Consider the following 17237-nt stretch of genomic DNA (forward strand, 5'->3'; position numbering starts at 1 on the left):
AGATTTCAAAATTACCAAGTTATTGCATAATTAAAGTGTTGTTTTAACTTATAATAAAAATTTCCCCTTCATATAGTCCCTGATTCAGCAAAACACTTAAGCACATGCTTAACTTTAAGCACACGCTTAAGTGTTCTATTACATTGAATCCATAGTACCTTCTACCATAGGATTTGAAAACTCTTTCCATGCACTAAGTCTTATTCCTATATTATGGATGAAAAAAATTAGGGCAGAGAAAGGTAAAGTGACCCCAATGCTATGCAGAATGTCTGCAACATAGCTGCAAAATGAAACCCAGCCCCTGTGCTTTAGCCTTCCTCTTCTCTTATCTAAACTCTCTGGGAGCTTTGCAGACATTAATTATGTTTCACACCATCCCCGTAAGGTAGTGAAGTAAATTATCTTCATTTCGCAGCCTGGAAAATGGTCTCAGAGGTTAAATGATTTGCCCTAGGCCACTTAGTGTGCCAAATGGTAGAGTAGGGATTAGTACACAGCTCTCCTAACATCTGGTCCTGTACCTAATGCACTGTATCACAATGCTTTCCATTACAAAAATGGTTACAAAATGTTTCCTAAAAAGCTGAAAGCATTACAGATAAATAACTCAGAAATAGGATTTTGTTTTAGATAAGTGAAAAAATGAAAATGTAAACAACCCCCCGCCCCCCGACGATGGTTAAAACTAAGGAAAGATACACTAGTGGCTTAGTGCAAACTCACCTTATCATGTTCATCTATAGAGCTCAGAATGACCTGAGCTGCATCTTTGGCAATTTGAAGTTGTGTCTCTGTGACTGAAGCCCCATGGTCCACAATGATAACTATGTGTTTAGATTGGGGTCTAACCGTAGAGACGTAGACAGGCCTGAAATGACACAAACATATTGACATCATGATGACCTCTCAGCATACAGTTTCCATAGTAGTTTACAACTGAAAAGAAAAAGAAAAAAAAAAAGGAACAATTGCTTGGCATCATGAAATTTTACATTAGCGAAGAATACCTTGAAAACTTAACCTGATGTGTTTACGAGTAGGGTTGCAGGGCTAGGAAGCATTAGTCAGGTAGCAGGGTTCAGAGAGAGTGAGATAAGGTCCTTGCCCCAATGAGTTTACAATCTAAGGTCCAAATCCTGCAACCACTTAGTTTTTACTTCCTGCTTTTGAGTAGTTCCATTGAAGTCAAAGGGACGATTCACGTGAGTCAAGTTAAGCTTGCACATAAGTGTTTGCACGATTGGAGCCTAATTTCAATGACAATTGACAAATGACAGGGAAGAAAGGGGCTGAGGAAGGACAATAACAAGGCCACACAATGACTGTTTTGGCAGATGGACGTCCAGAGGTTCTGCAACCTGTAATTTTTTTAAAAGTGTATTAACTCAGTGACAGTCTGAACAAGTCCCCTGCACAATAATCGACTAAAAGAAGATTCCAGCTGCTACAGAATGATCCACACAACTGACACCGTGGCTCGAATATTTAGACCAAATGGTCAATTGTGAGTACCTGCAGATTAGGCACCTAAATCCTGATTAAGGCACTTAAATAAAAAGGGCTTGATCTTTAGAGATGCTGAACCCTCAACTCCCACTGATTCTAATGAGAGTTGTGGGCGCTCAGCACCTCTAATAATCAGGTCTCTTATTTTGGTGTCTACTTATGTAGGTGTCCAATTTTACGTCCTAATTTTGGAACATTCGGCCTTAGTTATCAATCAGCAACTCTCTTCAGGCAGCGAATGACCTGTTTTGTTAAAGCATCAGTAGTGACAGTGTTCAGGGATACTGTCTGTAACTATCTCAGCAAACACAGCACAAAGATTTTGGAAACAGAATCAGTAAGAGTGACAAGAAGTAACTGCTCATGATGACAGGTTTCAGAGTAGGAGCCGTGTTAGTCTGTATTCGCAAAAAGAAAAGGAGTACTTGTGGCACCTTAGAGACTAACCAATTTATTTGAGCATAAGCTTTCGTAAGCTACAGCTCACTTCGTCGGATGCATTCAGTGGAAAATACCATTCCACTCAATGCATCCGACGAAGTGAGCTGTAGCTCATGAAAGCTTATGCTCAAATAAATTGGTTAGTCTCTAAGGTGCCACAAGTACTCCTTTTCTTTTTGCTCATGATGAATCCTTGATGCAGTCTATCTTGGCCATATGCAGAGATAAATACAATACTGGATGTTTGCTGGTTACATGACAAGTAAAAATCTGTGCAAGCTGTGTATAATTGCGTTAGCACAGTAGGTTTGGTTTATCACAATGAGAATAAGGCTCCTGCCAGGAAGGGCTTTTCTACGAATGCATTGGAATGTAATGCACATAGGTCATGCTCCACAAGCCCTTCTTATCTGTGCATTTTTAAAGTGGATTATCAAAATTTGTCAAAGTCTGCTAAAAGGACTCAGCGTTTTCATGTATATGTTTGCCAACATCAAAATATACTACTTGGTGAAACGTTCAGATATAGTTTGATACCGTGAGGTATGTGAGAAAGATTTACCGAAGATCTCTTTTCAGGGTCTCAAAGCTGGAAGAAATTAGAAGGATCTTGAATAAGGAAGTCAAAAACAACAGAACCCTTTTTCCCTGTTAGCATAGACCTAAAACTACTTGACTTTAACATTGAGTTTGGGATCTAATTTTTAGTACATCAAAATCACCCACAGAAGTCCTTTAGAGGAAATGCAGAAGATTTTAGAAAAGGCACAAACTAAGTTTAGCTGGCACAAACCATTTCTTAATTATAGAACAGGCTACAGCTCTACAATGGTATTAATACCTACCATTTACACACTACTTTTGATCTTCAAAGCACTTAAAGGTTAACTAGTTCATCCAACAAACCCTCTCAGGTAAGTACTGGTAAAAAATATTCCTAATTTACTTATGGAGAAATTGAAGCAGAGATTGAATAATTTGCACAAGGTCACAGAGGACATCTGTGTCAGATCTGAGATTAGAACTCAAGTATTCTTGGCTCTAAATCTTTAGACCACACCCTTCTCAAACCACAGTATGTTCAAACAAGCCCAGCTACTCAGATCATATGATGATGACTATGGGGTAAACACCTACATATTAGATTAGGTTGCTCAATATTGACAGATAAGTAAAACACATTTTTCAGTCTCTATGATCGTCTCTCTCTTATATGGAAATATTCCTGTATGAACTAGTATCTCCTCAGTAAGATTCATTATCCAGCATGATTAGCTAATATACAAGGAGAGAGTCAGGCGACTGGATTTTCTCAAAATACCACCACAAGGTGCCTTTTTATGCTGGCAAGCAAATTACAAAGCTGTAAGGCCTTCGTAAGTAGTCCATTACCTCCAATGTTAACCTAGTTAAAAAAAAAAAAAAAAAAATTTTTAACTAGGAAAATTCAGAGGCCTTTCTACAAAAGGGAAGTAGGCCTCAATCCTGCAGTCTCCAGACAGGCAGAACTTCTCATTACAATCAGTGGGGAGGTCCTTCGGAGAAAGGACTGCAAGATCAGGACCAATAACTGCATTACAGCACTTGGAAAGGAGTATACATTTCAAAATGGCTGATGTGAAATTCAACTGTAAGAATGACTTAACATTACAACCTTTCACCAGGTTGATCTAGGCATTGGTGCTAAAATTCATATAGTGAAGGGCACTAGAGCCCAGGGAGGAAAAAAATTGTACTCAAGCTACTTTTCAACAGGATTACATCATAAACAGATTATTAGCATGGCTATCTGAATCATCCAACCACTTATTCCCTAGTTTATTGTTCAATTTCAAGTAAGTTTCCTAGCAGAAAATGAAGAACTGATTTTCTACCATCTTCTGCGCTTCTCTACCATCTACAATATGTTAGCAGGCTGAGGCATTACTTACAAATGTTTACTGGCTGTTAAGGTTATTAAGATGAAGCTAGGGAAAGGTGAGTGTGCTGGAGGGTAATCTTATTTTATCCTTCCAAGCAAAATCGCTACTGAAAGTTTGATTTGCTGATTTTTAGAACAACCTAAAGATTCAATTTTCAGAGTGGTAGCCGTGTTAGTATGTATCAGCAAAAATAACGAGGAGTCTTTGTGGCACCTTAGAGACTAACAAATTTATTTGGGCATAAGCTTTCGTGGGTTAGAACGCACTTCATCAGATGCATGGAGTGAAAATGCAGGAGCAAGTATAAATACATGAAAGGATGGGGCTTGCTTTACAAACTGTGAGGTCAGTCTAATGAGATAAATCAATTAACAGCAGGATACCAAGGGAGGGAAAAAATAACTTTTGAAGTGGATTCAATGTTCATGAGGATCCTCTAGAAAAGCAGGATGCTGGATTGAAAACAATATTTTGAGAATATAATTTTAGCACTTGTTTCCATCTGAGCACAAAAGAATAAAATCATACCTGCTACGATGCTCGTAACTTCCCTTACACCGGAACTTGTGCGCTGGAAACACAGTAAAAATGCCTTCTTCTGAGCTGAAGTATTGCCATTTAATTCCTGGGTTAGACTTCAGATTGTCAGCAAGAACTATGGAGTGAAAAGGAAAAGAATGAATGGGACTGCAAAGGAAAGTCAAAGGAGACGTGTGCATTTATACATGGCATCTTCAAAATATCTCATGTTTACATGAATAGTTAGAATATCCAGAGTTATAATACCTAATGCCAACAACAACAGGTAGTAGTATTGGAAGGGAGATAAAACTTCATGTCTCAATCATGTGTGTTCCTGATTTAACTTCTAACATCCAGATTGTTCAGTTTGGTCATGTCCTTAGTGATACTTTAATATTTTTTGTGGAGAACACCACATTTTCCCTAGCCATTGTTTCACTGCCAGAAACTCCACTTCTTAGTATACAATGAATTGATGTAATAGATTGTAACAGCTCCTTTAGCACACCTGGACATTTCCTTAGTACCTGCATTCTCCATACAATTCATAAAGCTGCTCTTTGAGCCATTGTGTCCATGCAGCTTCTCCTGGAAGACGTCACGTGCATACAAAATATCCACTTTTCCCAAAGATGAATCCCCAACCACTCAAATCCTGGTTGAACATTGTCCCCTCCAAATACTCAGAGCACTAGTGCATTATTTTCCTACCTGAGGGATGATGGGAAGAGGGGCCCATAAGACAGTAGAGGAGGAAGGAGGGTAAAGAAAGCTGCACAATCACCAATCCTCCCCACTGCAAACATACTACTTTCAAGCAACTACTTGAAAAACCTCCTGCTTTCCTCTCCAGCTCAGAAGAATGTGAGAGCAGCTCATCTGTACATGGCTACAAGAAAGCAGCCTGCAAAAAAAGCTTCACTTTGTTGCTTCGATACACAGCTTGGCCCACTCCCAGGAGCACAGGCAGCCTAACACCAGGAAGCCAGCAGGGGAGGAAGGGAGAGAGAACAAAAACACAAACAAAGCGACATTAGTGGGAAGAGGCACCCAGCAATGGGGGAGTTTCCACAAAAATAAAGTGGGAACCACTGCACTGATCTGTAGTATGGAGTGGTGGGGCTCTGAATTAGGAGGCTGTTTTTTAAAGTGATTGCCCAAAAATACACCTGAAACCATTAGCTCTTTTGTAGTCCTTTCACTTGAAAATGGCTGAATACACACACACACACTTTACAAATAAATCAGCACCACAAAAGTAAAATCCATCCCCTTGCCTAGCAGTACTGACTGCAAAATATTTATGACTGAGGTTACATACTTCTTGAAATTCAAGTTTGTGATGGAAACAACGATAAGCAAGTTACATGCAAATGTTACTATTACAAATAATATTTGGGCGGAAAATGTTCAGAGAACCTTAAGTCAGGATGATACTGAATCCTACTTGTAATGGATACTATGTGTCTACAAAAAACGGAAGTTAAAAATTAAAGGGAAGATTATTTTTGTAGTTTATACATGAATCCCCCCATGCATTCTGGTCCATTAGAAAAAGTTCCTTTACTTTTCTCAGTGACAGATCATGAGTGGGCTGCACATTCTTTGTATCAAAATAGCCTCAAAAAGTAACTAATAGATGGCCAGTAATGAGGCTATGGCCTGATTTGCTAAAATCATCTGGCTTATATATTTTCATGATCTGGTACAAATATATTGTGGAACTTTCAGTAAATACGGTTCCCATCAGTCAGGGTTCAATAATATCTGGACCTGAGAGTGCGCCAAAGGGATTAAAAGGATACAAGAAGCTTTCTCCCAATTATACCACACCCTCATTTGTGCAAGGGATGGACACCAGTGGTGATCCCTGAACCCAAGGACTGCTCCAAGCTTCCAGAAAATGCTTCACTATAGATAGGGCCCTACCAAATCCACAGCCATGAAAAACACGTCATGAACCATGAAATCTGGTCTTCCCCCGTGAAATCTGGTCTTGTGTGTGCTTTTACCCTTACTATACAGATTTCACAGGGGAGACTAGCGTTTCTCAAACTGGGGGTCCTGACCCAAAAGGGAGTTGCAGGGGGGTTACCAGGGGTTATTTTAGAGGGTGTCACGACATTGCCACCCTTACTTCTGTGCTGCTGCCTTCAGACCTGGGCGGCCGGAGATTTGCGGCTGCTGATTAAGGGCCCAGCTCCACAGACAGCAGCACAGAAGTAAGGGTGGCAATAATCATACCAGGCCATCCTTACTTTTGCGCTGCTGCTGGCGGCGGCTCTGCCTTTGGAGCTGGGCTCCTGGCCAGCAGCCGCCGCTCTCCAGCTGCCCAGCTCTGAAGGCAATGCCACTCCCAGCAGCAATGCAGAAGTAAGGGTAGCAGTACCGCCATCCCCCACCCACCCCCACCACACAATAACCTTGCGGCCACCACACAATTCTTTTGGGGTCAGGACCCCTACAATTACAATACTGTGAAATTTCAGATTTAAATAGCTGAAATCATGAAACTGACAGTTTTTAAAATCCTATGACTGTGAATTTGACCAAAATGGACTGTGAATTTGGTAGGGCTCTAACTCTAGAGAACAGAACCATGGCCCTGTCACCCTGTATCAGTTAGCAAAGCTGGCTGCCTGCCAGTGGAACACAAGCTCTCTGTCAAATGGGGATGCAATGACCACACTGCTGAGCCGCAGTGGCATCAGAACCTCCTACCTTGGGCTATGGCTTTACGTTGTAATTGTGCCCTTTGGCCTTAATGGGCACACAATTTTATTTTAGAAAGTATGTGTCCTTTTTGCACAAAATGATACTGCTTGATTTGGTCGTTGTACCAGGCACTTTTATAGCACTTTTCATCCAAAGCTCTTGCAAACCCCTCTTATGGTAGGTTAACATTATTACACTCATTTTACAGATGGAAAATGAGGACCAAATAAGCAAAGTAACTTGTCCAGGGTCATACAGTGAGTCAGCAATAGAGCATGAAATATAGCTCTTGGGGACAGGATCCCGAAGCCCTACTCCAGTACCTAGAGCATGTTCATTCATTCCCTTAGACTGCACTTGCTTCATTATTAAAATAGGAAGCGCTTCAACAAAGTTTTAATTAATGAAGAGAGACTCAAAAACTTTATGTAGACATTTAATTCTAGAGAAGAAACAGCTGCCGGACACTACAAAAAAGTCAGCACAACAGCTGTATGCCAGTAATTTATACCCAATGACATTAACAAAACAGACATGGCTCAGTGAGAAACACAGATAATCTAGTCTGTCCATGATAAGGTTGATATATATATATAGATATAGATATAATCAGGAATGGTTAATATTTGATGCTAAACTAACATTATTTTACAGACATTACAGAAATCCGTATTAAGTACACTAAATTCAAGTCACCAGATTTAGACACTCATATTTGTATCACCTCTGACAGAACACATTAAAACCACGAGTCCTGGTCTCCCAAAGAACCCCACCCTGAGACACAGAAACAGCACTTGGATTTTTTTCCCTCTTACAGTCATATGGAGATTTCCTAGCTGTCAGTTAAGGTGCGTACCTCTCCTGTTACCAAAAAAAGACTGACACAAGATGAAGGAAGCAACAGACATGCAACACAACTGCTAGGTTTCTCCTACAGATGACATTAGACAGCTGCACTCCCACTGATCCTGTTAAAGCAAGAGGAAAAAAACACTAACAACTCACAGAAGGGGGAGAACACCAATCCATTAGCATAAGACTCCAATCTGCATTCCATCAGGACAATGACAGGATTCAATTGCATGCAAGCCAAATTGTCTTTTCCACTTGTGACAAACTAAAACCAAACTTTTAATAGCTGAATTACTTTGGCATTTTGCCGAACAGTGTTAACGGGACTGCATTAGCTTTAGATGGATGCATTTTGTAAAAAAAAAAAAAAAGTACATTTCCTTACTTGTGCTACAAACACCTCCTTTGATTAGAAACTTGAAAGAACTTTGGGAAAAGATCTGATTAACATTTCACCTTTAATAAAGAATTTACTTCTTGCATTTCCCTCATGATGGATGCTGAAAATAGGCAAGTCAGTTTCATGTTCTGGTTCTCATACATTATCAGGATACTGCAGTATTCGGAATGGAATCAATGAGGGGAATATTTCAAGCCACAACCAGATGATGTACTTCCAATACCTGAGAGGAAGATTGTTATTTGAAGTACATCCTCAACAGCTTAGCACCTTCTTGGGTTTCCCAGACTGGTTTGTGACTATATGACTTCTCTCTGTCCAGCTCAGTGCATTTATCTTGTACAATTATTGCTATTTTTGTCCTTTATCATTATGTGTATTTCAGTGGTGCCTAGAAATCCCGAACAATCTCAGGACTCCATTGTGCTTGACACTGTACAAACACACAGTAAAGAGACAATCCTTGATCGGAAGATCTTACAACCTAAATAGAAAAGACAGAAAAAGGACTAAAGGGGAAGCAGAGCAGAAATGACTTGCTCAGAGTATCACAGTAGGATCAGTGGCAGAACTGGAAAGACAACACAGATCTCCTGACTTCTAGTCCAGCGTCCTCTTCACTGCCTCTGACTTCCTCTTTCCTCTTCAAATAATGATTTAACTTTCACACAAGAGAATGAAGCTGAGAATTTTGGCCTCTCTCTCACTCTCTGTGCCTAGCCAGCAACTGAGGTCAGTTGCGATGATCAAAGTGTCTGCCCCAGATGTACAAGTAATCAGCATCTATGGACTTAGCATTCTCAAGTGGAGGGCTCACCACTCTAGAATTCATTTACCCTAAAAGGTCAAAAAAATGTGCGAATATTGTTAAATTTCCTAAATGTTTTCTGAGGCTGTGGGGTTGGGAATAATTTTTTAGTGTTACTCTTGACATGTCAGTGCAACAACACCATGAAAGCTGCACTATACATATTAAAAAAAAAACAAAAAACCCCTAACACTAGTAGTTAGCTCACAGGATGCAAACTGTAGGCAGAAACTTTGTTTAGCCATTGTCAAGATACTTTCTTTGGGATGAGAGCGGTTTATGTGGAGTAGAAATCCTGAGTGATCTGAAAAGTTTTCGTGTTGCCAACTTTTGCAATACTATTGAGCATATCATGATATTTCATGTCTTTCTTTATGCCCCAACTCCTGGAGTCATGTTATTAGGTGTCATTTAAAAAAAAATCCAGAATTTCTAGTCCTCATAGTTGTGGAGAAAAGCTTGAAAAAAATGAACCATAAAGGCTCAAAAAACACAAGGCAAATGGAAAAAAACCCCAACATTTAATATTTTTAAATTTTCATGATTTTTAAACAAATCGTGATTTGTGGAGACTGACTCACAATTTTTGAACACTTAGGGTTGGTAATGCTGAGTCTGTCTCTTAAACGCCTCGTCATAACAAGATTTCGGATACAGCATTCACACAAACCAGTTTTGTACCCTCTTTCCCCTCCCCAATATTAGAATGTAGAAAAATTTACTTTTTTTTTTTTACATTTTGAAACAAGAGACTCAACGTCTCTGAAAATCAGGCCATCAAAGTATGTGCAGGAATATTTTGTAGCAGAGTACTGAACTCCTGTTTGCTATTTTATACTTGCATTTTGTTATTAGTTTCCCTGCCTGGCAGCAGGTTTTGCAAGTCACAAGTACAGGCTGTTGGAGAGAATTGCTCAGCTGTGTTGTTTAGTGGGTGGTAGATGAGAATACTAAAAGACTGCCAGCAAACATTTTAGCTGTTTGCTCTTTGTCCAGGTGTGGAATAACTGACGGAAGATGTCAGAGTGTGTTCAGTACTTTTTGGGCTCTGCACTTAAGCAAAAAGATCACAGTTTATTTGAAGATACTATTGGTTCATGTATGTGCTGTGCCATACATTTGAGCTCTCAAGAAGTTGTGAACACTGGATATTTAAATTCAAATAGCAGCAGTGTGATTTTGGGATTTAAGCACTTTTCGGTATTGAGCAACCCCCAACTGCAGTATTGTGTCCAGTTCTGGGCACCACACTTTGATAAAGATATGGACAAATTGGAGAAAGTCCAGAGGACAGCAACAAAAATGACTGAAGATATAGAAATTATGACCTATGAGGAAAGTTGAAAAAACTGGGTTTGTTTAGTCTGGAGAAGAGAAGACTGAAGTGGGACATGATAACAGTCTTCAAGTATGTAAAAAGTTGTTATAAAGAAGAGGGTTCTCCTTAATCACCAAGGACAGGATAAGAAGTAATGGGCTTAAACTGCAGCATTGGAGATTTAGGTTAGACATTAGGAAAAACTTCCTAATTGGAACAGAGAACCTAGGGAGGCTGTGGAATGTCCCTCATTGAAGATTTTTAACAGCAGGTTAGACAAACACCTGTCAGGGATGGTTGAGATCAGTGATCTCCAACCTTTTTACACCCAAGATCACTTTTTGAATCTAAGGGCAACTCAGGATCTACCCTGCCCCTTCCCTGAGGCCCCGCTCCTCTCACTCCATTCTCCCCCCTCTGTCGCTCGCTCTCCCCCACTTTCACCAGGCTGGGGAAGGGGGTTGGGGTGCGGGTGCGGGCTCTGGGCTGGGGCCAAGTGGTTCACAGTGTGAAAAGGGGCTCTGGGCTGAGCCTGGGGCAGGCGGTTGGGGTGCAGGAGGGGGTCAGGGGTGCAAGCTCTAGGAGGGAGTTTGGGTGCAGGAGGGGGCTCCGGGCTGGGGCAGAGTGTTGGGGTGCAGAAGGGGGTATAGGGTGCTGGGGTGCAGGAGGGGGTACAGGGTGCTGGCTCAGGGAGAGGGGTTAGGGCTGGGGTAAGGGGTCGGGGCACAGGAGGGGGTATGGGGTGCTGGCTCTGGGGGGGGGGGTCAGGGCACAGAAGGAGGTATGGGGTGCTGGCTCCAAGCAGGGTCTCAGGATAGGGGTTGGGGTGCGGCCTCCCGCCAGGCAGCACTTACCTCAGGTGGTTCCCAGTCGGCGGTGGGCACAGAGGCCAACGCGTCCCTGGGGTGTGGAGGGCAGGAAGCACGTGGCTCCACATGCAGCCCCTCTCAGCAAGCACCGCCCCCGCAGCTCTCCCGGCCAATGGGAGCTGCGGAGGAGGTGCTTGCAGGCAGGAACAGCACACAGAAGGAGACCCCTGCCCCCAGGGCTGCAGTGGCCGCTTCCGGGAGCGGTGTGGGGCCAGGGTAGCTAGGGAATCTGCCTTGGTGGCAGCCACACTGCACTGCCACCAGAGATCACAATCGACCAGTTGGTGACCACTGGTCTAGATGATACTTAGTCCTGCCTCAGTGTAGGGGACTGGACTACATGACATATCGAGGTCCCTTCCAGTCCTACACTTTTATTATTTAACTAAGTGGTCACATCAACAACCCTGACAACTAGATTACTAATCTCTCACTCATATAAAAAGGCTGAATTTCTGGAATTTCACCAAAATAATTTTTTTAAAATGGGTTTTAAAAGTATATCTTTGAATGTTACCAGTGAAGAATCTGGGATTTAACCACTCAGTTAAAAGTAACTCAAAGAGTATTATTCCATCTATAATATATAAAAAGTTTGCAAAGTTTAAAAAAAAATCTTAATTGCTGCATTAAAGCTAGACTCTATTATTTTGCTAATGAGACATGCTTTAAATTCAGCTCCCCTCTTGATGAAATAAAAATGTTCACTTTCCTAATTAACCGATTGTTCTCAAACCTCCAACTAATTACCAGAATCACTACCATCCTTAATGGCCTCTCTTCTTGCTCTTCCTTTTCAAAAAAGTTCTGCTGGTTCATTTCCTTCAGCTAGTGAGTTAGTTTAACGCAGCCTTCGCCAGAGACTGCCGATTTTATCATAACCCCCTGTTTATTTTTCTATGACCACAGCATACTATCTGCTGTCAGATAAGCAAGGACTACTACAGCTGAAAAAATAAGCTTTATTTCCTTCGGGTGCACTCTTATTTTCAATCTACTAAAGCAGCAAGAAATCCCTGCAGAGTCTTCCTACTTTCTTGTTCCCTGCTACAAAACCAAGCAGATATTCTTTTTAGGTTCTATTCTTCCTCACCCAAACCTTTTAATCTCTAAAATGATTGACTGTACTTTAATATCTCATATTTCCAGCAAAGCCAATCTTGGGACAGGTTCTATAAGCCCAAGAGCCCAACAAAATGTATCACAAGGTGGACTGTCTGACTGCCTGACTTCTAACTTAAGGCTGCATTTGTCAAACTTCTTTCAGTTCCAGAATTACAAGCTAGCTGGTGCACTCATGAAATAGTGCAGGGCTTTTCGCTATTAATTTTATTTCGTGTGTCTCCAAAGACCTGGCCAAGACAGTGGTCTTTATAGATCTCCCTGCTTTCAGCTCAAGATGCACTTTCTCCTCCCTTTTCCATTTGCAGAGTCTCCAGGACAGTTCTGAAAAGTACATTATCATAATCTCTCTAACATGTAGGATGATATACATACATCCTATTTAAAATGTACATGCTAGGATAAAGAGACTGAAACCAACCATGCCACCAAATAAAGGCCCATTGTTGGACAGAGGTTGTGGAAGCTGAATGTTCAAGATTTCAACAGTAAGAGTGCAAAAGCTTTTAATTTCCTTAATTCTGCTGTAAATATGAGGGAAAACAAGTTTAAGAGTACTAAAAAAACAGAGCACTTAAGGATATTCTCTCTCTGTCCCCCTCCAATTACAAATTGCTACCAAGGCATGAAGGACTTTGAGAAGGAGACCTCCATGGGATGGAATTTTGTAAAACTTCAAAGAGAATGCGATAATGATAATACTTAGCACTTACAGATGCATTTTACATCTTCAAAGCATGATAGAATCATTAACTAATTAATCTTCAAAGTGCAGCACAAACATTTAGTAAAAAAATAATTCCAAAAAAAGATTTAACATGATTATTCATTATAGAACAGTTACTTATAATTCTCTTGTTGAGTATTAAATTTGAAAGAGTGCCATAGGCTACATGGGGCACACCCTTCAAAAAAGGATGGTATACTGCATACATACACAGGTAGCAGTTCTGTAAAGAGTGCCTCTAAATAACAGCATCAAGGAGAACCTTGTTTATTGTTTTTCAATGATTCCAGAGTGAACTTGTTAAGTTTACAATTAAAGAAATGTTCTTTCCACCTGCTAGCCCTGCAAATTTAACCTTGGATTTGAAAGTCAAGTTGTGTCCTGACTCATACATTATCATCATCAGGGATAAAGGATTCTGTGACTGCAACCTAACTAACATTCTACTTATGTTGTGAGCCAGAATTAAATCCAGCTCACTCTTGGGTGGCTCTGTTGGCTTTCCAAGGCTAACTAGTAACAAAACCTTATTCAGTAAGGTTGGCAGACACAATTCCCTAAACATAAATGAACAGGCTTGATGACTAAAAAGATGCCAATTTATAGCGTCACTTCTAAAACTATGTCAGGTCTTTGCGTGAAACTCACCCTGTTGCAGTGGGCACACAAAATCTCCCCCTCCCCCAACACACTTAAGCAGAGGCACAAAGTGGCTTTGCAGGGCCCTGTACCTTCTCTACAATCTGCAAAAGGAGGTTACAGTAGCTCTAAATAGGCTGAAAAAAATCTTTGGGGGTAGGGAGCTGTGCTGGGAAACGTTCACAGGAATCATGCTTACTGAGGGGTATAAGGGTATGAAGGGATCAAGTAACATGCTGTTTTGGGAGTGACATTCACCTCTAGCGGTAAAGGACCTGTTACTGTCAGTTAAAGAGTTCTACTTTTGTTCAAGTGATAGAGATCTATGATTTGCAGATGAAGGCCCCAGGATCCAGACTTGATTCTTTACATGTGTCCTATCCATCTACTAGAGCTGGTCAAAAACTGCAGCAACCGCCCTCCCCCTCAATGGAAAACTTCTTTATAACCAATATAAAAAATGTGAAAAAATTTCATTTAGAACACAATTTTTCATTTTTCAACTAAATATTTTTAATTTCATTGGGGGAGGGGCACCACATCACACTCATTCTCTCACACTTTTTTCTACCAACCTTCCATTTTCCATGTGCAAAAGTATTTTAATTTCTAACCAAAATGAAGGTGTTTTTTTAAAAAAATGTTTCATAGAAATAATGAAATATGTCATGGAAAACGTCAAATGAAATAAATACATTCAATTCTTTTGAAAATTTTCATGAAATATACTTACCTTTTCTCAACTACTTCTACTGCCTACTAATTGAGTCTATTGTCAGGTTATGGATTTTCTAGAGCAGCAGTTGTGTTACAGTCCTGTGGTTTGCCTGTGGTGTGAATTCCAGTTCCCTCCAACCCCTACAAATACCCACCTCTAATCCTAGTTACTGAGGCTGTGTGGCATGGGCCAAAATTAACATTTAAGATTTGAGGTCAAGGGAGAACACAGTAATGTTTAAATTTATATTTTCCACATGGTTTCTACAAACCAGATTATTTAAATTGTGAGATAGCTGTTTAAAAACAAAACACTAAAGGGGCAGTATAACCTGGCTCACAAATAAATTGGTCTGGCTTGGATTTAAAAAACAGTAGACCCAAACAAGAAAGCATTTTGAACTCCTGCCTGTTGAAGATGTGATAGGCTCATGAACCCGTTGTGTAACCAAGTGGCAAGTTTGGGGCCCAATCACAAATATGCTGCTGCATCCAGATACAAACTCTGCTTGCAGGGTGTTCCCCAGAATTCAGAAGGAGCAGGGAAAGAAGGCAGAAAAAAAATATCAGAGATCCAGAAGCAACAACACTTGTTTACACTTAAAAGTTAATACACAGGATGTGAATTTAAAGAGAAAAAGCTATTCCTGAATTACTCTTTACTCTATGTGTGCATTCTCTTGCTGCCAAATAAAGAGTGTCTTGTTTTGGCTTACCCCAGTGGTGTCCAACCTTCCTACACAGGAGGGACACACAAACCTAAGCACAATCTTGTGTGGGCCAAACAGATTCTACACATTTTAATAAGATTTAAAGTCACCTCTATTGATTTATATTTTAAGTTAATCTTGTTTAGCATGTAGGTAGGTAGGTTTTTTTCTACGTACAGTACTGTCTATTTATACACTTGTGTAAACTAAAATGATGTAAACGTGACAAAATGCTAATGAATTGGTCCTTAGTATATTGTGTTGAAACAGGCCAAAGGCCTTATGAAATGCTCTGATAGGCCATGTATGGCCTACGGGCTGTAGGCTGGGCACTCCTGGTTTAGTTTAATCCACTTTGAAAGGTATTCTTATTCCAGAATAAGTGTCCCCATACATGGGCTATTTCTGAGTAATTCTATTTGTAGATAAGCCCTTAGTCCTAAATTTATCATTTAAGTAACAGATGCCACAGAACTCGGTCACAGCACTGGGTGTGGGAAGATCCAAGAGGAGGCAATTCCACAAACTATCAGGAGATAGCAGCTCCTAAACAAGCACCCTAAAATTTCATCCAGGGTTTGAGCTCTCCATCCATACCCTAAACTCCTACCTAAACTTTCCTACTTTCCTTCAGCAGTACTGTGTGGAAGAGGGATTTGGGGGAAGAGCTGTATCAGCTGTCCAGCTAGGGCACCAGCATCACTCTTGGTGAAATGTGTTGGATAAATTCCCATGTGGAGTGAAGTTCTTTATTCATTCTCAGAATGGCAGGCTGAAGTCCTCTATCCATAAAACAGATGAAGCAAACCTAGTGGCAGGGCAAGTTTTCTCACACTGTCCTACCAGATAGTCAACAAGCCTCATTCCAGAAGGAATCTACTCCAGGGATTAAAGTCCATTCAAATCCTTGGCCTCTCTACTGATTCTACCAATGTGGTAGCCAGTGAGCAAGGGACAACTACAGAGGTGGTGATGGTTTTTATGATGCGGATTTTTGTTCCCTGGGAATTACACACAGGTTGATTCATTTCACATAGTCCACCACACAAGCATTTGATAAGGATAAAGTAGAACCAGCAACCTACTGATGACTCCAGGTCTCATTTTCAATTGCTTGAATTTTGTTGTTGTTGTTGCAGTTTCTTTTGTCTTTAAAAATTTCTTTGAGGCAGCAGAGAGTTGGCTGCTGCCATTAGTGACAGTACAAAAGGCCTTATACAGTATATGTCAAACATTTTAACACCACCCAGGGAAGATCTGTGTTCCCATCCAGAAGCAATCCCAATTGTTCTGTTTTCAGAAATAGAAATAGCTGGGGCAGCAAATAAAAATTTCTATGCTAAATCTTCTAATTTCAAAACATGGGAAACAAAAAGCTGACTACTTTGGAAATGCTCCAAGCAAATTTGAAAATCTTGAGACAAGCTCTGGAAGACATGTTCTATCAAACTGACAAGAGGCTGGCAGTTCTGCCCAACATGTACATGTTCTCTCTGGTCAAGTCTTTTTCCCACTAATCCTTAAAAATCTAACTTTCAGGTTCCATTAGGCCTGAACCTAGCAACAACCTTTATTTCTATACTGGTTCCAAACACAACCCATCACAGCCCTTTCCCATGCACCTGCCCAAAGTTTCCCCATGGTGTTCTAGTCTCTCCTACTGGCACCCTGTTCCCTGATCAGAACATATGGGCAGAATGAAGAGCTCCCGTTAAAGGAAATGCTTTGGGAGCAGCCTAAGTGGGAATCCAGAATATCATATACACTCCAGGTAAAAATGCTGAAGCACCTCTCCAGTGATACAGTACTCTTGATCCTCTCTCCTCTTGCTTTTAACTGTCCATTACTCCTGCACTGCTTGATTTTAGGATGTACACTCATTAAAGAGTCAGCATTTGTTGGCAAGTAGGGATAAGGTGCTATTTAATTGTTTGATCTTGTAACCTGTGTCAGGGGGGCTATA

At 40.7% G+C, this 17237-nt stretch overlaps 1 protein-coding gene across 1 annotated transcript in view; it reads right to left on the minus strand.

The window, feature by feature from the left end:
* Positions 1 to 17237, minus strand: part of CACHD1 (cache domain containing 1) — a 185514-nt gene that overhangs the window by 52661 nt on the left and 115616 nt on the right. Inside the window, exons 5-6 of the mRNA XM_077824497.1 lie at positions 4401 to 4527; positions 727 to 871 (exon numbers count right to left, since the gene is read on the minus strand). Of these exons, the coding sequence (XP_077680623.1) occupies positions 727 to 871; positions 4401 to 4527 (272 nt within the window). The remainder of the gene's footprint in view (positions 1 to 726; positions 872 to 4400; positions 4528 to 17237) is intronic.

This window comes from Eretmochelys imbricata, chromosome 8 (assembly GCF_965152235.1).
Source record: "Eretmochelys imbricata isolate rEreImb1 chromosome 8, rEreImb1.hap1, whole genome shotgun sequence".
Lineage (NCBI taxonomy): Eukaryota > Metazoa > Chordata > Testudines > Cheloniidae > Eretmochelys > Eretmochelys imbricata.